Raw genomic sequence first — 25,871 nt, 5'->3', positions numbered from 1 at the left:
TTCAGGAATCGTTTCTCCAGTTTCTACTATAACGCCTCTGAACCAAGAACGGGTTCCAGCAAGTTCAGATGAAATGATAGGAATACCAGTTCTTCTGAACAATTCGACAGCCTTAAAGAATTTAAATTCTCTACTGATAAATCTGGAAGTGGACAAAGGACACGAAATAAAATCCCTGATTAAGGCAAATCTCCACCTATTCAACGACGTCCCAAAACCGTGTACGTTGGGTGTGCACAATGTTACTCTCAGAGAACCTACTCCAATCAAGCAATCTCCCTACAGAGTGAGTCCCAAGAAACAAGGTGAGCTAGAGGCAGAGGTGAACTTCTTACTCTCACACGGGTTGATAAAACCAAGTAACAGTCCTTGGGCATCCCTGTGCATTCTAGTCCCCAAACCAGATGGGACTTCCCGTATGTGCACGGATTTTAGAAAAGTCAATGCTGTAACAGTACCTGATGGGTTTCCAATACCCAGAATTGACGACTTAATAGACAAGGTCTCCAGAGCTAAGTATATCAGTAAATTGGACTTGTTAAGAGGGTATTACCAAGTCCCGTTGTCACCAAGAGCTCAAGAGATATCGGCTTTTACGATACCTGGTGGCCTATACAAGTATTGCGTTATGCCCTTCGGCTTCTGTAACGTGGCTTCTACGTTCCAGCGTATTATGAACATACTTACGGGCGGATTGGACAGAGTAGAAGCTTACTTAGACGACTTACTCGTATACAGCAACAGTTGGCCCCAACACCTTAGACAGCTTAAAGCCTTGTTTGACGCCTTAAGTAAACATAATTTTACAGTGAATTTGTCCAAGTGTGAGTTTGGCCAGACGAAAATTAAATACTTAGGATTTCGGATTGGACAAGGTGAAGTTGCTCCTTTGAACGCCAAAGTAAAGGCCCTCTTAGAATTTCCTACCCCTAAGGATAGGAAAAGCGTATCAAGATTTTTAGGAGTTGCCGGTTACTACCGTCGGTTCTGTCCGAATTTTGCACAGGTAGCTTTTCCCCTAACTGAATTAACAAGTCCAAAAACAAAGTTTTCATGGACCCAGGACTGTGAAATTGCTTTTAATCGTTTAAAAAGATTACTATCCTCTTCCCCAGTATTGCTAAGTCCTGATTTTAATAAACCATTCCACTTACAAATAGATGCCAGTGCGTATGCTTTGGGAGCCGCATTGTTACAGAAGGCTCCACCACCGTCAGCTGCTGCTGCTGCTGTACCACCATCAGCTGCTGCTGCTGCTGTACCACCATCAGCTGCTGCTGTACCACCGTCAGCTGCTGCTGTTGTAGTACCGTCTGCTGCTGCTGTAGCATTGTCTGCTGCTGCTGTAGCACTGTCAGCTGCTGCTGCTGCTGCACTGTCAGCTGCTGCTGCTGCTGCTGCTGTAGCACTGTTAGCTGCTGCTGCTGTAGCACCGTTGTTGGTGTGGCTTATTGAGAATACCAAGAAACAATTAACCCCAGAGGGTTAGCCACCCAGGATAACCCAAAAAAGTCAGTGTCATCGAAGACTGTCTAACTTATTTCCATTGGGGTCCTTAATCTTCTCCCAGGATGCAACCCACACCAGTCGACTAACACCCAGGTGAACACGGAAAAACGCCTGGAACTAGTGCTCATATTGGTGAATTTAAAGCCAGCAAAGGTTGGTTTGAGAGATTTAAGAATCGTAGTGGCATACACAGTGTGATAAGGCCTGTTCTGAAAGAAAATGCCAAACAGGACCTACAGTACTCAGGAGGAAAAGGCACTCCCAGGACACAGTGTCTCATCAGTCATTGCTGCATCTTCAATAAAGGTAAGTGTCATTTATTCTTCATTTAGTAGAGTAGTACATGCACAATATATACTGTGCGTGTACTACTCTACTATTGTGCATGTATCCTTCTCTTTGTGTGTAGGAAAATGTATATTTCATGTGGTAAAAAAAATTTTTTCATACTTTTGGGTGTCTTGCACGGATTAATTTGATTTCCATTATTTCTTACGGGGAAAATTCATTCGCATAACAATAATTTCGCATAACAATGAGCTCTCATGAACAGATTAATATCGTTATGCGGGGGTCCACTGTATACGTATACGCATAAATTCTAGCGGCTTCAAATCAAGCAGGAGAAAGCTGGTAGGCCCACATGTGAGAGAATGGGTCTCCATAGTCAGTGTGCACCATACAAAAAAATCGGGGAGCCAGTGGTGCATTGTGGGAATGCCATTTCAGTTGTCCTTTTTCAGCATGTCTAGCGGTAAGAAATATGTGATTCCCCAGCAAATCTGGGACTCTTCTATTCCCAAGCGATGCTCTAACACACAGAAGTGTCAGTGAAGATCAATTTCATGATTTGGAGGAGTTTGAGACCAAAAGCAATGGAGGAGGAGGAGGAGGAGGAGGAGGAAGAAGAGGAGGAGGGGGAGAGGAACAGGAGGAGGAGGAGGAGGAGGAGGAGGAAGAGGAACAGGAGGAGGAGGAGGAGGAGGAAGAGGAACAGGAGGAGGAGGAGGAGGAAGAGGAACAGGAGGAGGAGGAGGGGGAGAGGAACAGGAGGAGGAGGAGGAGGAGGAGGAGGAAGAGGAACAGGAGGAGGAAGAGGAGGAGGAAGAGGAGGAAGAGGAAGAGGAGGAAGAGGAGGAAGAGGAGGAGAAGAGGAGGAAGAGGAGGAAGAAGAAGATGTAATACTAATATTGTTCCCTTGAAGCAAGGAAAAAAAAAAGTCCACCCTATGACAGTGACAAGATAAGGGGAGATAACATCTGATAAGAGCTGACTTTGATGAGCGTAAACGAGGGTGGAGCTGATAAGGAAAGATTAGATGACCATCGCCCTCCCTTTGTTTTTGCTGGTACACAAACATTTGTCTGTCTGTCAAGCTCCCTGTCTGTCCATCTAGCTCTCTGTCTCAGAGAGCCACAAGACTGTGTCATCACGTTTACTCACATCTTCAAGCAGAGTATAGCACTTTGTCTGGATTTCTTGGGTTATCCTAGGTAATTTACACTATGTATACTTGTATTTATGTGTACCTGTGAGACAGAGATAGACAGACAGATAGAAAGAGAGACAGATTGAAAGAGATAGAATGAGGGAGAAAGATAATTCGATAGAATGGAGGGGAAGCAGCATTGGACCCCATTGTTTTGACAGGCGGGAGGGGGAGTGAGTAATGAGACAATATGTCATTTTGACAGCTGCCGACTCCTGACTCAAAACAATTATAAGCCACACACTCGCACACAAGACACGGAGGAGGAGGAGGAGGAGGAGGAGGAGGAGGAGGAGGAGGAGGAGGAGGAGGAGGAGGGAGGAGGAGGAGGAGGAGGAGGAGGAGGAGGAGGAGGAGGAGGAGGAGGAGGAGGAGGAGGAGGAGGAGGAGGAGGAGGAGGAGGAGGAGGAGGAGGAGGAGGAGGAGGAGGAGGAGGAGGAGGAGGAGGAGGAGGAGGAGGAGGAGGAGGAGGGAGGAGGAGGAGGAGGAGGAGGAGGAGGAGGAGGAGGAGGAGGAGGAGGAGGAGGAGGAGGAGGAGGAGGAGGAGGAGGAGGAGGAGGAGGAGGAGGAGGAGGAGGAGGAGGAGGAGGAGGAGGAGGAGGAGGAGGAGGAGGAGGAGGAGGAGGAGGAGGAGGAGGAGGAGGAGGAGGAGGAGGAGGAGGAGGAGGAGGAGGAGGAGGAGGAGGAGGAGGAGGAGGAGGAGGAGGAGGAGGAGGAGGAGGAGGAGGAGGAGGGAGGAGGAGGAGGAGGAGGAGGAGGAGGAGGAGGAGGAGGAGGAGGAGGAGGAGGAGGAGGAGGAGGAGGAGGAGGAGGAGGAGGAGGAGGAGGAGGAGGAGGAGGAGGGAGTGGTGGCGAAGAAGAAGGAGAAGAAGAAGAAGAAGAATAAAGCAAGAAGAAGAAGAAGAATAATAATAAGAAATAAAAAAAAATAAAAAAAAATAAGAACAAATAGCAAGCAAGCCAATAGCAATAAATAAATAAAGAAGTAAGAATTAAATAAAGAAATAAGAAGAAGAAGAAGAAGAAGAAGAATAGAATAGTAGCAGTAAGCAGTAATAGTAGCATAGCAATAGCACAGTGCAGCAGTGCATAGTAGCAATAGCAGTAATAGTAGCAAGTAGCACAGCAGCAGCAGCAGTAATGCAGTAATAGCAATGAGCAGCAATAGCAATAGCAGCAACAGCAATAGCAGCAACAGCATAGCAGCAATAACAGCAACAGCAATAGCAGCAGCAACAGCACAGTAGCAGTAACAGCAGCAGCAGCAGCAGCAGACAGCAGCAGCAGCAGCACAGTCACCAGCAGCAGCAGCACAGCAGCAGCAACAGCAGCATAGCAAGCACAGCACAGCAACAGCATAGCAGCAGCACAGCAGCAGCAGCAACAGCAGCAGCAGCAGCACAGTTAGCAGCAGCACACAGCATTCAGCAGCAGCAGCAATTAGCAGTAGCATAGCACAGTTCAGCAGCAGCAGCAGCACAGCAGCAGCACTACAGCAGCAGAGCACAGCAGTAGCAGCATTCAGCAGCAGCAGCAGCACAGCAGCAGCAGCACAGCAGCAGCACAGCAGCAGCAGCAGTCAGCACACCAGCAGCATCCAGTGCACAGCAGCACCAGCAGCAGCAGCATTGCAGCAGCAGCAGCAGCAGCAGCAGTGCAGCAGCAGCAGCAGCAGCAGCAGCAGCACAGCAGCACCAGCAGCAGTAGCAGCAGCAGCAGCAGCAGCAGCAGCAGCAGCAGCAGCAGCAGCACAGCAGCATCAGCAGCAGCAGCAGCAGCAGCAGCAGCAGCAGCTGCCAGCAGCAGCAGCAGCGCGCAGCAGCAGCAGCAGCAGCAGCAGCAGCAGCAGCACAGCAGCAGCAGGCAGCAGCAGCAGCATAGTCAGCAGCAGCAGCAGCAGCAGCATTAGCAGCAGCAGTTGCAGCAGCAGCATTAGCAGCAGCAGTAGTAGTAGTAGTAGTAGTAGTAGTAGTATTAGTAGTAGTAGTAGTAGTAGTAGTAGTAGTATTAGTAGTATTAGTATTAGTAGTATTAGTATTAGTAGTATTAGTAGTATTAGTAGTATTAGTATTATTAGTATTAGTAGTATTAGTATTAGTAGTATTAGTAGTATTAGTATTTAGTAGTATTAGTATTTAGTAGTAGTAGTAGCAGTAGTAGTAGTTGTGGTAGTAGTTTCCCTTGAGGCATGAAAACAGTTCACCCCATGACAGTGACAAGATAAGGTGAGATAACATCTGATAAGAGCCGACCTTTGATGAGCGTAAAAGAGGGTGGAGCTGATAAGGAAAGATTAGATGACGATGGCCCTCCCTTTGTTTTTGCTGGTACACAAACATTTCTGTCTGTCTATTTGTCTGTCTGTCAAGCTCCCTGTCTATCGGTCTAGCTCTGTCTCAGAAAGAGCCACAAGACTGCGTCATCAGGAAAGTAGGATGGAAGGAATGATGAGACACGACCATTTACCTAGGAAGAAGTGAATGTTTTCAGATACTTGGGAGTTGACGTGTCGGCGGATGGATTTATGAAGGATGAGGTTAATCATAGAATTGATGAGGGAAAAAAGGTGAGTGGTGCGTTGAGGTATATGTGGAGTCAAAAAATGTTATCTATGGAGGCAAAGAAGGGAATGTATGAAAGTATAGTAGTACCAACACTCTTATATGGGTGTGAAGCTTGGGTGGTAAATGCAGCAGCGAGGAGACGGTTGGAGGCAGTGGAGATGTCCTGTTTAAGGGCAATGTGTGGTGTAAATATTATGCAGAAAATTCGGAGTGTGGAAATTAGGAGGTGTGGAGTTAATAAAAGTATTAGTCAGAGGGCAGAAGAGGGGTTGTTGAGGTGGTTTGGTCATTTAGAGAGAATGGATCAAAGTAGAATGACATGGAAAGCATATAAATCTATAGGGGAAGGAAGGCGGGGTAGGGGTCGTCCTCGAAAGGGTTGGAGAGAGGGGGGTAAAGGAGGTTTTGTGGGTAAGGGGCTTGGACTTCCAGCAAGCGTGCGTGAGCGTGTTAGATAGGAGTGAATGGAGACGAATGGTACTTGGGACCTGACGATCTGTTGGAGTGTGAGCAGGGTAATATTTAGTGAAGGGATTCAGGGAAACCGGTTATTTTCATATAGTCGGACTTGAGTCCTGGAAATGGGAAGTACAATGCCTGCACTTTAAAGGAGGGGTTTGGGATATTGGCAGTTTGGAGGGATATGTTGTGTATCTTTATATGTGTATGTTTCTAGACTGTTGTATTCTGAGCACCTCTGCAAAAACAGTGATAATGTGCGAGTGTGGTGAAAGTGTTGAATGATGATGAAAGTATTTTCTTTTTGGGGATTTTCTTTCTTCTTTTGGGTCACCCTGCCTCGGTGGGAGACGGCCGACTTGTTGAAAGGAGAGAAAAAAAAAAAAAAAAAAAAAGAAAAAAAAAAAACTACATAACACAACTGCCTGCTAATACTTTGCAGAAAACTGCTCAGACAAGGTGTTTTGTCTTTGCACATAAAAAAAAGTTCCACAAAAATGCACACAAACTGGTTTTGTGTGTGAGGAGTGTAAAACACCATTGTGTATGAAAACATGTTTCAAAGAGTTCCACAAGCTGCAGAACTTCTAGGAATATGTTCAGTGACTGTATATTGGTATATATATTATAGAACAATAGTAATAAACAATTTTTTGTATTGTTTGTTTTTGTAAACAAGTTTTGTAAACAATATATTGATAATTATGTTTGTGTGCTTATTGTGCTGTACACAACGAGTGTATATATGTACATTGCACTTTACTTTGGTCTCACAGGCCACATAAGTTATGTGAAAAAATAAAATAGTGAAAAAACAAAAAACCTTCAAATACAAGTAAACTAAAGTTTACTGGGTGAGCGGCAGTCGCCGCTGTTGCCATACGCAGCTCATTTTCTGCAAACTTCACAGCTCTATATCTCGGTAAGTAATGATGGCAAATTTTTTTTTTTTTTGGACTAAAACACTCAGAAAAATAATCTTAATTTTTTTTTTTCAAATATTTGGTGACATAGAATGACAGTTTCAGAGAGGGGCCTGAAACAGTCAAAGGGTTAATAAACAAATTATGTCTTGTAGACACAAAAATTATGCAAAACGAATGATATCTCCCTAACCTATTAAAATATCTACATTAGAAATGTAGTGAGAAAAAAACTAAAAGGAAAACATTACAGGAATAAAACATTTAATGGATCTGACGAGTAAAGAGCAGAATCAATAATTCCTCATGGACAAAATCATTACTTACAAAATTGTAATAACACAATTGCAAACAAACCAGGGAATGGGTGGGGTTTGAACAAAGGCAAGTGTGTCCTAAAACTCACAGGCCAGTGCATTAACCACTCGGCCTGCTGGTTCTAATAAGATTCATCCAACTAGATATATTTCCCTATGGTGCACAAAAATGTACAAGTACCTAGTTGGATGAATCTTATTACAGCCAGCTGGCCGAGTGGTTAACATTCAGACCTGCAAGTTTTAGGACACTCTTGCAGTGGTTTCAATCCCACCCATTCCATGGTTTGTTTGGATAAAGTCATGTTCTCACAACTATGATTCAATTCAAATCTTTACCTCTACCCTTACTCCCAATAATATTACGTTAACTCAAATGTTTAGTTACCTTTTGCTGTGTAAAAAAGCATTACAAGTACCTGCGTGGTATCCTTAACAGAGGGAGCAGTGGACAGCCCAGTCAGAGGCTTAGGGGTTGATATGGAGACCAGAGGTGAATGACTAGAGGCATTAACATAGCTGTTCTGGTACTGGCTACTACTGTTGCCTGCACCTGTGGCCTGGTGAAATATAAATGAATAAGGCTTTTAATATCTAAAATTAAGTAGGGATTATAAAAGAATAATGAAGAAATTAGCCAAAGTAAGTTGGAAAGAAATAGGGTGCTATGAAATGATTTAGTGGTAAAGCAAGGTACAGAAGTGGTGTGATTATAAAAATTATATACTACATATAGAAAGAAAAACTTGCCATATCTTTATTTTTTAAATTAATACACTAATGCCATTGCTAAATTATTTCTTATGTATCCTAATGCAGTAATGTACAAACTAAGTGTTTTAGGGTCCACCCTCACTCAATATAAATAGAAGATTGTAAAGGACACCTAAACATGAGGTTCTAGCTATTGCTCTATAACAACTAAAAATGCCTATTTTCATTATAACATTGCAAAGGCCAAAAATCAGCTTATTTTAGGGCCTGTTTTCTCTCTTCAAGGAGAAAACACCTGTCCAGAAAATAGATATCTTGTAGTTTAGAATCTGCTTTCTAATGAAGATTTCTTTTACGAAAATTGTTTGTGCTGCTTTTTTGCCACTGATCTTCAGAGAGAGTATAAAATTCACCATGAGCTCTGCGAGACATTTTTAGCTACCATTAGCACAAGAACTAAAAACGTTTGGAGTCTGATATTTTAGGATTCTTCTTTCAACACACCAACTGTATCCCATCAAGGGGATTGTGACGATGTCCACTTGGGTAGCTGGCTACAATAATGTCACACAGATTTTTTTTGCCTAATTTGGCTTCTTAATGTGAAAAAAGTAGAAGCAATAAGTTTCAGGACTGTGATTTTTTTTAAATTAGCTCCAAAAGTTGTATAAGCATTTCTATTTACACAACTTTTACTCTTCTACATCAGCCACAGCAGTAACCTGAACATTGTTGGTTGTGTGCTGAGGGTTGGTAAAATTTTCACAGGCCTCCACTGAGGGCCATAACATTACTACTATTGCATATCATGAACTAAAGCTTTTCCATAGTATGGCATATATGCCAACCTTCATGTAAAATTTTATCAAAATAGGTCAGGTGGACACCCCTGGTTCATTTAACATGGAATGACTCACAGGCAAGTATATTACACACCATCACATGCAACTCAGGGATTCAACAACCTGATGAGCTTGATTTTGATGTTGTAAAGCAACTGCAGCCAGTATTCCCAACAGCAGCATATCACAGATATTTGCCTTGGGATCATTTTCTAAATTACAAAGGCAGTATTCAAAAACAAATGCAATGGTGTTATTACCAGAAACAAAAACAGAAACAAACAAATATATGGCAATGACATTATTGCCTAAATAAGGAAATCCACTAAATTGGTGGAAAGAAAATATGACAGCTCTTCCATCTCTGGCAAACCTAGCCAGTAAATATCCGAATTCAACCCTCCCCCCTTCCCACTTCAAAGGAATAAATTAACCTCCAGAAATGGGGAGATGTTATTCCTGGGTTTCAATTTGAGAATTCTTAGTTTTCTATTAACCTTTTCATTGTCCAGACCCCCAATCTGAAACTTGTCCACAGCGTCCAAGAATTTAAAATAAAAAAAAATTATTCCTTATAAAATAGACGAGAATCTTTTTCTGAATGTAATAAAAAGTAAGAAATTTGATGAAAAATTGACGAAATTATACTTTCACAACTTTTGCTGCATCAGCAATATTTATGTACCGGAGATTTTGCCCACTTTGAGTCTTATTTTAGGTCAATTATATTGTTTCAGTACATCAAATTCTTAGCTATTTTGCTAGTGTGTCTTCCATTTTATCGAGTGAGCACAAGAAATGACCCAATCACCTATTTCAACTACCCAATAAAGTGATCAGAAATTGATAATTTGGTCAATTTCATACAAATTTCAAAATATGCCAATTTCAAAATAGGGTACAAAATAAACACTGCAGGCATTCCTGGTACTAAAATAATATTTCCTCTGCTCATTAGTTACATTCCCAAGCTTTACATTTGAATTCCATTTTGATTTTTTATTCACACAAAAAAACTAGAATATTTACTGTTATACAATATTGTACTAATTGAATAAATAATATAAATGCATTTGTGAATGCATATTAGATCCACCAGCTGAACGTGTATTGAATGAATGGAGTAATTTGTGTACTCTGGAACATCGGCAAAAATCAAACATTTCCACTACTTTGAGCTCAGTTTCAAGTTACTTTCAGTCCTGAAACCAATCAAAATCATCTCTATTTTTGTAATATATCTTTCATCCTACCAAATGCGACCAAAAAACTGAGAATACAATCATAAACCATATGAAAATACACCACAAATTTGCTATTTTGAACCAAAAATAGGGTTGCAGTTTTTTCCTCATTATACACTGGATGAAGCAGGATTTTGTTTATATGGTGCAAACTTACTGCATAGACCAATTCTCTTATATTTAGGCCCAAATTTACTGCACACAGCTTATGAGTAAGCTGAGCTCATCACATATTTCTATGGCACTGACCTATAGCTCAAAGCTGTAGTACTATGGCACAGACCTAGAAAGGGTTAATAGTTCTTATACTCGTAATTTTTTTTTAACACGTCAGTCGTCTCCCACCGAGGCAGGGTGACCCAAAAATGAAAAACGCTTTCACCATCATTCACACAATCACTGTCTTTGCAGAGGCACCCAGATACAACAGTTTAGATGTCACTCCAAACTGCCAATATCCCAAACCCCTCCTTTAAAGTGCAGGCATTGTACTTCCCAACTCCAGAACTCAAGTCCAGCTAACCAGTTTCCCTAAATCCCTTCACAAAATATTACCCTGTTCACACTCCAACAGCTCAAGAGGTCCCAAAATCCATTCATCGCCATTCACTATCTAAAATTTAAAATTTAGGAGGCCTGGTCAAAGTAGGAAAAGCCCCAATGATTCCCATGGAGAACAGAAAGTCATAATTGCAGAGAAAAAAAAAAGTGCCAAAAAAACATTTTTCACAATGACAAAACTTCGAAAAGGATTCAAGAGATGAAAGTGCCCCAAGCTCTAGAATATATTTTGAAATTATTGTAGATTAAACAGCAAAGATTAGATATGAGCAAAGCTCTGCTCTTGTAGTCATAAAATGGTAATCACAAATGTATCATACAGGGTACAGTGCATTAAAAGCTTTTCTTTACTTGGATCCAACCATATATTTTGATGATTTTGGGGGGAAAATTTTATGAAAGCATTACTGAAATCCACCAATCTTTTTCACAGAATATAATAGGTAATTAAGCAAATTGTAATACATAATCAAAATAAGTAAATCAATGAAGCACATTTACCAGTATATGATGTCCAGAAGCATCTGTAACAAAACAGAAGATTTACCTGAACCATTCTTATACAGTAATAAAAAATAATCACATTCTAGGCCTACAGAATGAACCACAACAAACTACATGCTGCTACTGTAGACCACATTGTGAAAAACAGTAAATTTATTGAAATATAACGTAGTAGTCACTTACAGGCTGATACTCGATGTAAAAAAAAGTTTTGGAAATTAAATAGAAAAACTAATACACTATTGCCAAATCAGTGGGGTACTGTACTTAATTATTATGATCTGATTTTACCTTATATTACATGAAAACCTGAGATAAAGTTAAAACCAGATATTTTCAAACTTACCTGAGCAGAAAAGCTTGATCCATAGCCTCCTGGAGTCTGGCTACTGTTGGTACTGCTATTACTGTTAGTGCCTCCTGTTCCGCTATTAGCATTACTGTAGCCACTGTTGTTGCTATTACTAGTCCCACTGTTTCCTTGCTGACCACTAGTTGTGTAAGAATTCTGAAGAAAAACATATCACCTGATTATGTCGATGAATTCTTAAAAGAAAAATAAAATGCATGAGAAAATTTATTTCATTTCACAGGTTGCAAATACTTTCAATGCCAACGTATTTCGGTCAAAGATAAACTCCCAGAATTTGCATTAAAATCTCTAGTTAACATTACAATTAAAACGTTTGACGCCTTATTTCCAAGAATAATTCCTCCACTCTGATGAGATGGGTACGTGGAGAATCTGCTCTAAGCATTTTAGCCACTATTAATTATGTGATACATTGATTATACTAGGGGTGTGCCAAAGTATCGGTATCAGTGGGTATCGGCCAATTTTTATGGGATCACTATCTGTATCAGTACCAGTATTGGTGGGAATCAGCAAAATTTGGTGGGACTGGCATTGGTATAAATTGAGTATTAGTTTTTTTTTTTTTTTCAACAAGTCGGCCGTCTCCCACCGAGGCAGGGTGACCCAAAAAAAGAAAGAAAATCCCCAAAAAGAAAATACTTTCATCATCATTCAATACTTTCACCACACTCACAAATTATCACTGTTTTTGCAGAGGTGCTCAGAATACAACAGTTTAGAAGCATATACGTATAAAGATACACAACATATCCCTCCAAACTGCCAATATCCCAAACCCCTCCTTTAAAGTGCAGGTATTGTACTTCCCATTTCCAGGACTCAAGTCCGACTATATGAAAATAACCGGTTTCCCTGAATCCCTTCACTAAATATTACCCTGCTCATACTCCAACAGATCGTCAGGTCCCAAGTACCATTCGTCTCCATTCACTCCTATCTAACACGCTCATGCACGCTTGCTGGAAGTCCAAGCCCCTTGCCCACAAAACCTCCTTTACCCCCTCTTTCCAACCCTTTCGAGGACGACCCCTACCCCTCTTTCCTTCCCCTATAGATTTATATGCTTTCCATGTCATTCTACTTTGATCCATTCTCTTTAAATGATCAAACCACCTCAACAACCCCTCTTCTGCCCTCTGACTAATGCTTTTAACTCCACCCCTTCTCCTAATTTCCACACTCCGAATTTTCTGCATAACATTTACACCACACATTGCCCTTGGACAGGACATCTCCACTGCCTCCAACTGTCTCCTCGCTGCTGCATTTACCACCCAAGTTTCACATCCATATAAGAGTGTTGGTACTACTATACTTTCATACATTCCCTTCTTTGCCTCCATAGATAACGTTTTTTGAATCCACATATACCTCAACGCACCACTCACCTTTTTTCCCTCATCAATTCTATGATTAACCTCATCCTTCATAAATTCATCCGCCGACACGTCAACTCCCAAGTATCTGAAAACATTCACTTCTTCCATACTCCTCCTCCCCAATTTGATATCCAATTTTTCTTTATCTAAATCATTTGATACCCTCATCAACTTACTCTTTTCTATGTTCACTTTCAACTTTCTACCTTTACACACATTCTCAAACTCATCCACTAACCTTTGCAATCTTTCTTTAGAATCTCCCATAAGCACAGTATCATCAGCAAAAAGTAACTCTGTCAATTCCCATTTTGAATTTGATTCCCCATAATTTAATCCCACCCCTCTCCCGAACACCTTAGCATTTACTTATTTTACAACCCCATCTATAAATATATTAAACAACCATGGTGACATTACACATCTCTGTCTAAGATCTACTTTTACCGGGAAGTATTCTCCCTCTCTTCTACACACTCTAACCTGAGCCTCACTATCCTCATAAAAGCTCTTTACAGCATTTAGTAACTTACCACCTATTCCATATACTTGCAACATCTGCCACATTGCTCCACTATCCACTCTATCATATGCCTTTTCTAAATCCATAAATGCAATAAAAACTTCCCTACCTTTATCTAAATACTGTTCACATATATGCTTTAACGTATCAGCAACAAAAAAACTGGCATTAACCCTAAATCATACAACCTATGCGTAGCGATGATGAATGACAAAGTAATTTACCAGAATTATGCATTATTATATATACATGTAGTATATATATTTTTTAACACGTCGGCCATTTCCTACCAAGGCAGGGTGACCCAAAAGAAAGAAAAAAAACTTTCATTATCAGTCAACACTTTCACCATCACTCATACAAAATCATTGTCTTTGCAGAGGCACCCAGATAGTCACTCCAAACTGCCAATATCCCAAACCCCTCCTTTAAAGTGCAGGCATTGTACTTCCCATTTCTAGGACTCAAAGTCCGGCTAACCGGTTTCCATGAATCCCTTAACAAAATATTACCCTGTTCACACTCCATCAGCTCGTCAGGTCCCAAAAACCATTCGTCTTCATTCACTCCTATCTAACATGCTCACACATGCTTGCTGGAAATCCAAGCCCCTCACCCACAAAACCTCCTGTAACCCCCCTCCAACCTTTTCGAGGATGACCCCTACCCTGCCTTCCTTCCCCAACAGATTTATACATTCTCCAAGTCATTCTATTTTGTTCCATTCTCTCTAAATGACCAAACCACCTCAACAACCCCTCTTCAGTCATCTAATACTTTTAGTAACTGCATGGCACCTCCTAATTTCTACACTATGAATTCTCTGCATAATATTTACATCACACATTGCCCTTAGATACATCATCTCCACTGCCTCCAGCCTCCTCCTTGCTGCAACATTCACAACACATACTTCACACCCATATAAGTATTGGTACTATTATACTCTTACATTCTTTTTTGCCTCCACGGAAAACATTCTTTGTCTCCCCAGATACCTCAATGCACCACCCACCTTTTTTTTTTACTTCATCAATTCTATGGTTTACCTTATCCTTCATAAACCCAACACCTAACAAGTTACTCCCAAATATCTGAACACATTCACTTCCATATTCCCTCCCTTCAATCTTATATCCAATTTTTCTATATCTAATTGTTTGATACCCTCATCACCTTACTCTTATCTATGTTCACTTTCCACTTTCTACCTTTACACACTCTCCAAAACTCACCCACTAACCTTTGCAACTTCTCTTTAGAATCTCCCAAAAGCAAAGTATCATCAGCAAAAAGTAACTGTCAACTCCCAATTTGTATTTGGTTCCCCATAATTCAATCCCACCCCTCTTCCCAACACCCCTAGTATTTACTTCTTTCACAACCCCATCTATAAACACGTACGCTAAACAACCATGGTGACATTACACATCCCTGTCCAGGGCATACTTTTACTGGAAAGTAATCTTTTCCTCTCCTACACACCCTAAGCTGAGCCTCACTATTCTCATAAAAACTTTTTACAGCATTTAGTAACTTACTACCTATTCCATACACTTGCAACATCTGCCACATTGCTCCCCTATCCACCCCATCATATGCCTTTCCTAAATCAACATATAAATGATAAAACTGGAGGGAGGGGGTACAAGAGGCTTTGAGTTTTAAGGACCTGAGCATCCTACTGGATGCTCAAGTCCCTAGGTATACAGTACAGTACTTTAACCCTTTCAGGGTTGGTGGCGTACTAGTACGGCTTGCACGTCAGGGTTGGTGCCGTACTAGTATGCATAAATTCTAGCACCTTCAAATCTAGCGAGAGAAAGCTGGTAAGGCCTACATATGAAAGAATGGGTCTATGTGGTCAGTGTGCACGGTATAAAAAAAATCCTGCAGCACACAGCGCATAATGAAAAAAAAATAACTCCGACTGTGTTTTTGCTTTAAAACAATGACTTTGCAGTGTATTTTTGTATGCTATTTATGGTTGTATTCTAGTTTTCCTGGTCTCATTGTATAGAATGGAAGACATATTATGGAAATTGAGATGATTTTGATTGGTTTCACAATGAAAAGTACCTTGAAATTGAGCTCCAAGTAGCAGAAACGTTCTATTTTTGCCAAAGCTCAAAGGTAAACAAATCATGCCACGTGTCCAATACACGTCAACTGGTGAGTGTAATATACTTTCACAAGTGCCCTGATATTATTTAAACCATTTCTACACCATTTCTACACGAATGCAGTAGTCTGCATAACATAAATCTTCTATTTTTTACGACAATAAAAATTCAAAGTGGAAAGCAAAAGAAATGTAACCGAGGCCTGGGGACATGAGTAATGAACAGGGGAAATGTTATTTTAGTGCCAGAAATGTCTGTCTTGTTTATTCTGGACCCTATTTGGAGGTACTACTGTCCTGCCAAGTGAGTGTAAAACGAAAGCTGTATTTGTTTTACATGATGGTAGGATTGCTGGTGTTCTTTTTTGTCTCAAACATGCAAGATTTCAGGTACGTCTTGCTACTTTTACTTACACTTAGGTCACACTACATATACATGTACAAGCATATATATACACACACACACCCCTCTGGGTTTTCTGCTATTATCTTTCTAGTTCTTGTTCTTGTTTATTTCCTCTTATCACCATGGGAAAGTGGAACAGAATTCTTCCTCCATAAGCCATGCATGTTGTAAGAGGCGACTAAAATGCCGGGAGCAAGGGGTTAGTAACCCCTTCTCCCGTATAAATTACTATGTTTAAAAAGAGAAACTTTTGTTTTTCTTTTTGGGTCGCCCTGCCTCGGTGAGATACGGCCGGTTTGTTGAAAGAAGAAGAAAGGATTGCTGGTGTCTTTTTTTCTGTCTCATAAACATGTAAGATTTCAGGTACGTCATGCTACTTCTTCTTACACTTAGGCCACACTAAACACACATGTACAAGCGTATACATGCACTCCCCTCCGGGTTTTCTTCTATTTTCTTTTTAGTTCTTGTTCTTGTTTATTTCCTCTTATTGCCATGGGAAAGTGGAACAGAATTCTTCCTCCGTAAGCCATGCGTGTCGTAAGAGGCGACTAAAATGCCAGGAGCAAGGGGCTAGTAACCCCTTCTCCTGTATATATTACTAAATTTGAAAGGAGAAACTTTCGTTTTTCCTTTTGGGCTACCCCACCTCGGTGGGATACGGCTAGTACATTGAAAGAAGGAGCACTATAAACAATGGAATAATACAAAATGTATCAAATGTATGCATGCAACTGGCCACCCTGGCTTGTAAACAATGACGGCAGGACAGCCGAGGCGCTCAGGCTCAACGAACAGGTTTTGGAGGAATCACGTCGGGCGAGTTTTTTTGTGAGGCAAGGCAAAATTTTTGAGTTCAAATGCTTCGTATGGCAGAATTAACATTATGCGATGCATTCGTTAGGCAGGGGTCAACTGTATTGGCGTCATGAGTAGAGAGACTCTTAGCAATTTTAATGTGTACCTGTACCAACACAGTGTGTAAGTATATTTAGGAACAGGTACACATAAGTATAATTATCAGAGTACATATAAAATACGCAGTAACTTTAAAACACTTGAAATTTTGGAAAGTTTCCTGACATAATAGATGTGGTCACGGAGAATGTAAATAAACCGGGTGGGGCGCGCCATATTTGAAAGACCACTTGCCGTACAGCAAATTTTGGTCATAATTTGACATTGCCGTATTAGCAGAACGCAGTAAGGCGAAACGGCGTAAAGCGGGGTCCTACTGTATACAGAGATTTCTCTTCAAAGCTTCTTCAGCCTTTTTCCAAAGCCCAATACAAAGAAGAATAGTGGAAGATGGGGGGTGTTTGAGGACTGATTACCTCAAGCTCATCCCCATCTTTCATTGTTCTTCTCTACTGAGAAGAAGCCACTGGCTGGTAAAATGTTTCCAGAATAAAGATATCCAAATCTTGCAAAAGTCTCTCATTTATCAACCTGTCAATGTTCTAAACGACTTGTACAAATAATCTGAATGAGCTGCCGTCATGACGTAGATTTATGTGAGAGACCCTGATGGACAGAAGAGGGGTTAATCGTGCCAGTCAGTTGAAAGTTAAAACATATGACAGTTTGAGCTTCCCCTGTGCAGACTTGACCCTTTGACTGTCAACCCCAAATCCTGCGGTGTCTCCCGGTGTCGCAAAATTTCTGGAAAAAAAAAAAAACTTATGAAATGATAGAGAATGTTTTCTCCATTGTAATGACACCAAAAGAATGAAATTTGATAAAAAAAACTGACGAAATTACACTCTCGCGAAGTTAGCAACCTCGGAGATATTTACGAATCGGCGATTTCACCCAATTTGAGCCCTATTTTCGGCTAATTCCATTGTTCCAGTCGACCAAACTCGTAGCTATTTCTTTAGAACTCCATTTTTTCTATCGATTGAGTATAAGAAACTGCCCATTTACCGATTTCAACTACCCAATAACGTGGACAGAAATTTGCAATTTGGCCAATTTCACGAAAATTAAAAAATATGACAATTTCAAAATAGGGTCCAGAATGAACAATGTAGACATTCCTGGCTCTAAAATAACATTTTCTTTGTTCGTCAGTCACATCTCCAGGCCCCTCTGATATTACTCTTGCTTTCTATTTTGAATTTTTATTCAAGCAAAAAATAGAAGATTTACTGTTATGCAGACTATTGCAATATTGTAATAATTGTATAAATAATGTCAACCCACTCATGACTGCATATTAGAATTGCTAATTTGACACTTATTGGAAAATGACATTTGTTTACTTTTGAACATCGGCAAAAATCAAACATTTCTCCTACTTTGAGCTCCATTTCAAGGTTCTTTTCATAGTAAAACCAATCAAAATCACCTCTATTTCTATAATATGTTTTCCATTCTATCAAATGAGACAAAGAAAATGAAAATACAACCATAAATACTATACGAAAACAACCACAAAGTCAGCATTTTAATAAAAAAAAACACGGTCATTTTTTTTTTTATTATTCACTGCGTACTGCAGGATTTTTTTATATGGTGCACACTGACCACACAGACCCATTTTCTCACATGTGGGCCTACCAGCTTTCTCCTGCTTGATTTGAAATCGCTAGAATTTATGAGTATATATACGTCAAACACGGTGGCTCGTAAGACGTACATATACGTGTACACAAAACAACCACTGTGAAAGACTAGAGAAATTCCAAGCGCTTTCGTGACTACTCACATTATCAAGGATAATGTGAGTAGTCACGAAAGCGCTTGGAATTTCTCTAGTCTTTCACAGTGGTTGTTTTGCATATTCTGAAATCACCTGTTTACTGTGATCTTATTGCATATACATGTATATACGACCGAAACTATGTACAGCCTCTCCTCACTTAACGATGGAGTTCTGTTCCTAAGACTACGTCGTTAAATGAATTTGTGGCTAAGTGAGGAGCATACTATAATGGTAGTGTGTTTGTATCAACCATCTTTGATATTGTTATAATGTTACCTTTGCACCATTTATAACATTTCTGGTATATTTTTAAGTTTATTCAGTAGTGTACTGTTTATTGACAAACAGAATAGAGGAAATCAGCTCTAATATACATTATTTAGGTATGAATACTGGTCAGAGAGCCTGTTGTAAGTCCAAGGCGTCGGTGAACAAGTACACCGCTAAGTGAGGAGAGACTGTAATACAATTACTGTATTTACAAATAGGTAATTGAGAAAATTATAAATAAGAATAAACACCAAAGACTTAACAAAGAGAGCATATATCTGCTCCTGCCAAAACTGGCAGTCCCAAAGAAAGGCAACTCAAAAGGAAATACATTTGCCATCGTTAGCTCAACACCTGTCTACCCAAAAGTGCATGGACATAATTTAAATGATCCTCAGCAATGCAATATCCTTACCTATCCTTTGGTGTACAAACGCTGTACTTTTCCATATATTCTTATGTTGGAAAACTGAACCCTGTGTACTGTACATACATAGGTGCTTCAGCAGCAGCAGATTAAAACAGTGATAATACAAGTGTTAAATGAAATAATTTAGTCATTGTAGCCCTGAGTGTTCACACCTAAGCCATGCACTTTCCTCAAGGAATTCCAGTGAACACTGATATTTTCCCTCATAACAGAATATGATAGCTGGTCTACATGCTGGTGTTTGAAGTGTACAACAGTAGTCAAAGAGAAACTGTTAAGGCAGCTAGTGCTACTTTAACTACATTGAATGCCATGCTGACAACACAATGACAGGGCAATCATTGATCTGATCAGTAGCCACTCACTTTTATTATGCTGTAAACATGTGCTTTCCATGCTACTACCTCACATGATTTACACACACAGTATCAACTGTGCCTGGAAGAGGACAACTTGTCACTGATAAGTACCTATTTTTTATTTCTTTAGCTTTGTTATTGCTTTGAACCCATTTTATTTATTCCAGATACTGATGCTCAGATAATTGAAGATTTTTAGCATTCACTATCCAGTATTTTTTCTGTAATGTAGGCAATAATTCCTACAAGTATTTATTTTTTTTTATTATCACACTGGCCGATTCCCACCAAGGCAGGGTGGCCCGAAAAAGAAAAACTTTCACCATCATTCACTCCATCACTGTCTTGCCAGAAGGGTGCTTTACACTACAGTTTTTAAACTGCAACATTAACACCCCTCCTTCAGAGTGCAGGCACTGTACTTCCCATCTCCAGGACTCAAGTCCGGCCTGCCGGTTTCCCTGAATCCCTTCATAAATGTTACTTTGCTCACACTCCAACAGCACGTCAAGTATTAAAAACCATTTGTCTCCATTCACTCCTATCAAACACGCTCACGCATGCCTGCTGGAAGTCCAAGCCCCTCGCACACAAAACCTCCTTTACCCCCTCCCTCCAACCCTTCCTAGGCCGACCCCTACCCCGCCTTCCTTCCACTACAGACTGATACACTCTTGAAGTTATTCTGTTTCGCTCCATTCTCTCTACATGTCCGAACCACCTCAACAACCCTTCCTCAGCCCTCTGGACAACAGTTTTGGTAATCCCGCACCTCCTCCTAACTTCCAAACTACGAATTCTCTGCATTATATTCACACCACACATTGCCCTCAGACATGACATCTCCACTGCCTCCAGCCTTCTCCTCGCTGCAACATTCATCACCCATGCTTCACACCCATATAAGAGCGTTGGTAAAACTATACTCTCATACATTCCCCTCTTTGCCTCCAAGGACAAAGTTCTCTGTCTCCACAGACTCCTAAGTGCACCACTCACTCTTTTTCCCTCATCAATTCTATGATTCACCTCATCTTTCATAGACCCATCCGCTGACACGTCCACTCCCAAATATCTGAATACGTTCACCTCCTCCATACTCTCTCCCTCCAATCTGATATTCAATCTTTCATCACCTAATCTTTTTGTTATCCTCATAACCTTACTCTTTCCTGTATTCACCTTTAATTTTCTTCTTTTGCACACCCTACCAAATTCATCCACCAATCTCTGCAGCTTCTCTTCAGAATCTCCCAAGAGCACAGTGTCATCAGCAAAGAGCAGCTGTGACAACTCCCACCCTGTGTGTGATTCTTTATCTTTTAACTCCACGCCTCTTGCCAAGACCCTCGCATTTACTTCTCTTACAACCCCATCTATAAATATATTAAACAACCACGGTGACATCACACATCCTTGTCTAAGGCCTACTTTTACTGGGAAAAAATTTCCCTCTTTTCTACATACTCTAACTTGAGCCTCACTATCCTCGTAAAAACTCTTCACTGCTTTCAGTAACCTACCTCTTACACCATACACTTGCAACATCTGCCACATTGCCCCCCTATCCACCCTGTCATACGCCTTTTCCAAATCCATAAATGCCACAAAGACCTCTTTAGCCTTATCTAAATACTGTTCACTTATATGTTTCACTGTAAACACCTGGTCCACACACCCCCTACCTTTCCTAAAGCCTCCTTGTTCATCTGCTATCCTATTCTCCGTCTTACTCTTAATTCTTTCAATTATAACTCTACCATACACTTTACCAGGTACACTCAACAGACTTATCCCCCTATAATTTTTGCACTCTCTTTTATCCCCTTTGCCTTTATACAAAGGAACTATGCATGCATAGTTCCTACAAGTATATTCATTTATATTACAATAGAACCCCTATATCCATTAATTCAGTATCTGTAGTTTCAGTAATCCATAGTTAACTGACCCAAGAATACCTCTTAATTCTGCATAAAATTGGCCCCAAAGCACAAAAGTAGAGAAGCAGTTCTTCAAAGCCTAAGTGAAGTCATGAAGTTCTTCCCATCAGTGAAAAAGTGATAATTCTCCACTTATTGTGCATAATTTATCAATTAAACTTTATAATAGGTATATACAGGACTTACACATGGGGTTTGCTACTATCCACAGCTTGGCTATCTGCAGCAGGTCCTTGGAACATATACCCTGCGGATACCTGGGGGGAAGGTGTCCTACTGCATACAATCTTTCATTGTATGGTGGATTGTACAAAACAAGATCGCTAATTTTAACACTTGTGTGTGCACAGGCTTATAAAAACAATATTTCTAGTAGACATACAAGGTTAAGTGTTTTAGGAACAGAAGAAAAAATGGTTAAACTGTATTACAGTTGTAAGTTCAGCAAGGCAGGCAGTGGTGTTACCTGTGAGGGCGTCTGTGAGTAGGGAGCAGAGGGTGGGGATGGGAAGGATGAGGATGACTTAGAGCTGGTGTAAGACTGATAAGTTGGGCCAGCTGACCCCACCAAGCTCCCTAGGCCACCTGTGCCACCACCACTCTCATTCTTGGCCAGGTCAGATAGACCCTGAGGTGCAGCACTGTTGCTGGCACTGCTACGTTGGTTTCCAGACACAAAGGCCCCTCCAGAGGGCTTGCGCTCACTTGTCTGAGAGGTGGGGAATGGAATGGGCTCAGGTCCAAGCTGCAAGAGTAAGCACCACTAAATAGTTAGGCATAACACACTGGCTCCTTTACTTATCAATACTGTTTCATGCTTGTTACTCAGCTATAAAACCACTGACAGTGTTTAAAGCAAGCCACACAAGTTCACAATGTAGGAAAACACCTCTGTATTATTCATTTCCTTGAAACAAACAACAAAAGCAAGGGCACAATTGAAGCTGTTATTACAATCAGCATATGTAAACCTATTCACACGTATATCGATGACTATTCTGCATGGTTAGTACCCTAACAGCTTTTTTGGTGACATACCTTCCATCCTTGGATTTAGATCAATTTTATCATAATTTCATATAGCTTTCCACTGATCTGTCCAGCTATGTTAAAGTGTTATCAAATAAACAATTATTTAAAAATTCCTTTTTTCATTTGTCAACTTTTTTTTGTAAAATGAAGTGAACTAGCATATAATTTTTTATTGGACTGTAATACCAAATAACTAATTATAATAATTTATAATAATTTTCTTTTTGGGGATTTTTTCTTTCTTTTTTGGGTCACCCTGTCTCGGTGGGAGACAACTGACGTGTTGAAAAAAAAATAATTTGAGAGAGGCAGCACAAATTTGTCAACATGAAAACAATTTGGAAATCTTGTTGCCATGGATCATGTCCAAGTAAAGAGGCTTTACCATACAGTTGACCCTTGAACAACAAAGGTTTGAACTGCATGAGTCCACTCTATGCGGATTTTTTTCAATAAATACACAGGAAATTTTTTTTGAGATCTGCGACTGAAAAAATAAGCTAGGTATGTCGAGAATGCATAAAATATATGTAGATACGAGTATTTTATCATTTACTGCAATAAAATATACACAAATTTATTATAAAAAGTTAAAAGTTATAAAAACTTATATACACACAAAATTACAGATCATACACGTTCCATTTGCAGTTGAGAGAAATGTAAACAAAAGTAAAGATGCAATAATATATAATATAATTATTATAATCATAACTAAGCACTAAACCCACAAGGGTCAATAATATAAAAAATATATATTTGGGAGTGGACGTGTCAGCGGATGGGTCTATGAAAGATGAGGTGAATCATAGAATTGATGAGGGAAAAAGGGTGAGTGGTGCACTTAGGAGTCTGTGGAGACAAAGAACTTTGTCCTTGGAGGCAAAGAGGGGAATGTATGAGAGTATAGTTTTACCAACGCTTTTATATGGGTGTGAAGCATGGGTGATGAATGTTGCAGCGAAGAGAAGGCTGGAGGCAGTGGAGATGTCATGTCTGAGGGCAATGTGTGGTGTGAATATAATGCAGAGAATTCGTAGTCTGGAAGTTAGGAGGAGGTGCGGGATTACCAAAACTGTTGTCCAGAGGGCTGAGGAAGGATTGTTGAGGTGGTTTGCACATGTAGAGAGAATGGAGCAAAACAGAATGACTTCAAGAGTGTATCAGTCTGTAGTGGAAGGAAGGCGGGGTAGGGGTCGGCCTAGGAAAGGTTGGAGGGAGGGGGTAAAGGAGGTTTTGTGTGCGAGTGGTTTGGACTTCCAGCAAGCATGCGTGAGCGTGTTTGATAGGAGTGAATGGAGACAAATGGTTTTTAATACTTGACGTGCTGTTGGAGTGTGAGCAAAGTAACATTTATGAAGGGATTCAGGGAAACCGGCAGGCCGGACTTGAGTCCTGGAGATGGGAAGTACAGTGCCTGCACTCTGAAGGAGGGGTGTTAATGTTGCAGTTTAAAAACTGTAGTGTAAAGCACCCTTCTGGCAAGACAGTGATGGAGTGAATGATGGTGAAAGTTTTTCTTTTTCGGGCCACCCTGCCTTGGTGGGAATCGGCCAGTGTGTTAATAAAAAAATTAATTATAGTGCTTCTTTCTTCTTCTCCTTTCAATGTACTAGCCGTATCCCACTGAGGTGGGGTGGCCCAAAAGGAAAAATGAAAGTTTCTCCTTTCAAATTTAGTAATATATACAGGAGAAGGGGTTACTAGCCCCTTGCTCCCGGCATTTTAGTCGCCTCTTACGACATGCATGGCTTACGGAGGAAGAATTCTGTTCCACTTCCCCATATATATTATTATTATTATTATTATTATTACAGAATGTACATGTTCCATTCGCAGTTGAGAGAAATATGAATTTCTTTTTCACATTATGTTTTCATTTTTAATGTCTAGTGTTAGTAAAATGTGTAACATCTACAGTGTTTTATGTCACATAAGACAATACTGATGTAGGTACTGACAGACAGACGATTCATCTTGTAAACAGACAACAAAAACTTATGGTACTGCTAATACAGTACAATACTGTAAATATATTTTCTCTTCCTAATGATTTTCTCAATAATGTTTTTTCTCTAGCTTACTTAATTGTAAGAATACAGAATATATTACACACAACATGCAAAATATGTATTATCAACTGTTAATGTTATCAGTAAGGCTTCTGGTCAACAGTAAACCACTGGAAGTTGAGTTTTTGAGTCGAGTTATGTACAGATTTTCGACTGCGCAGGGAGTCAGCGCCCCTAACCCCTGCATTGTTCAAAGGTCAACTTTATTTCTTTATTAACCCTTTCAGGGTTTCCAACATACTAGTACAGCTTATGCGCCAGGGTTATTGATGTACTAGTACGCATAAATTCCACCACCTTCAAATCAAGGGAGAAAAGGCTGGTAGGCCTAGATGTGTCAAAATGGGTCTGTGTGGTCAGTGTGCGCAGTAGGAAAAAATTCAGGGACCCTGTGGTGCATTGTGGGAATGCCATTTTAGTACACCTTGTTCACCATGCCTCGCGGTAAGAAACTCCTCACTCCTCGGCGAATTGGGACACTTTTGTTCCCCAGTGACAGTTCTAATACAGATGGAAGTGCCAGTTAAGATGAGTTTTGAGCTTTTGATGAGATTGTGACCGAAACTAATGACCATAATACCGGTAATATTGAGGAAAATCCAGATGACCCTCCACCTTCCACCTCTGGTGCTGGACCGTCTTGTTCACGTTCAGTTGTACCAGAACGAAAGAGGAAACTCGTATTTTCCCATATCCAGGACTCAGATGTGAGCAATGGTGATGACAATGATAGTGAATATGAACTACAAGCTCTTGAAAACAGTTCCAGTAGCGATAATGAAGTAGAATATTCTCCAGTGAAGCATCAGTATATACGACGGCATATGCGTTCTGGTAGTGTGCCATATGCTATTATAAGGGGAAGGAGTACATCTCAGAGTACATTCTGTGGCTGTACAACAGGAACAGATAGTGAAAATGAAGATGATAGTGTTGCGTGTTGCAATTGGGATGGAAATTGTGCATGCATCTGGTGGTGGTAGTGATGGTGCCAGCCGAGAGGCACCAGCAGTGGACCATGTTGCCACCCATATCGCTGCCTCGGCTGAACTACAACAAAGGCCACCATCTCCCACCTACCCACCACACCAGCCTCCACAACCACAACCTCCATAACCACAGCCAC

The 25,871-nt window shown here is 40.5% G+C and overlaps 1 protein-coding gene across 7 annotated transcripts in view; it reads right to left on the bottom strand.

The window, feature by feature from the left end:
• lig (ubiquitin-associated protein-like lingerer) overlaps window positions 1-25,871 on the bottom strand; it is a 114,797-nt gene that overhangs the window by 39,024 nt on the left and 49,902 nt on the right. For 5 of the 7 annotated variants that reach the window (XM_053784328.2, XM_053784327.2, XM_053784330.2 and 2 more), the window contains 3 exons: window positions 22,108-22,386; window positions 11,473-11,634; window positions 7,681-7,821 (listed from right to left, as the gene is read on the bottom strand). In XM_053784328.2, coding sequence (XP_053640303.2) covers window positions 7,681-7,821; window positions 11,473-11,634; window positions 22,108-22,386 — 582 coding nt within the window. The remainder of the gene's footprint in view (window positions 1-7,680; window positions 7,822-11,472; window positions 11,635-22,107; window positions 22,387-25,871) is intronic. The other 2 variants (XM_053784332.2, XM_053784333.2) reach the window with 2 other exon arrangements.

Source organism: Cherax quadricarinatus, chromosome 43 (assembly GCF_038502225.1).
Source record: "Cherax quadricarinatus isolate ZL_2023a chromosome 43, ASM3850222v1, whole genome shotgun sequence".
NCBI lineage: Eukaryota > Metazoa > Arthropoda > Malacostraca > Decapoda > Parastacidae > Cherax > Cherax quadricarinatus.
The sequence above is the reverse complement of the archived record's forward strand: the minus strand, read 5'-3'. Positions and strand labels throughout refer to the sequence as shown.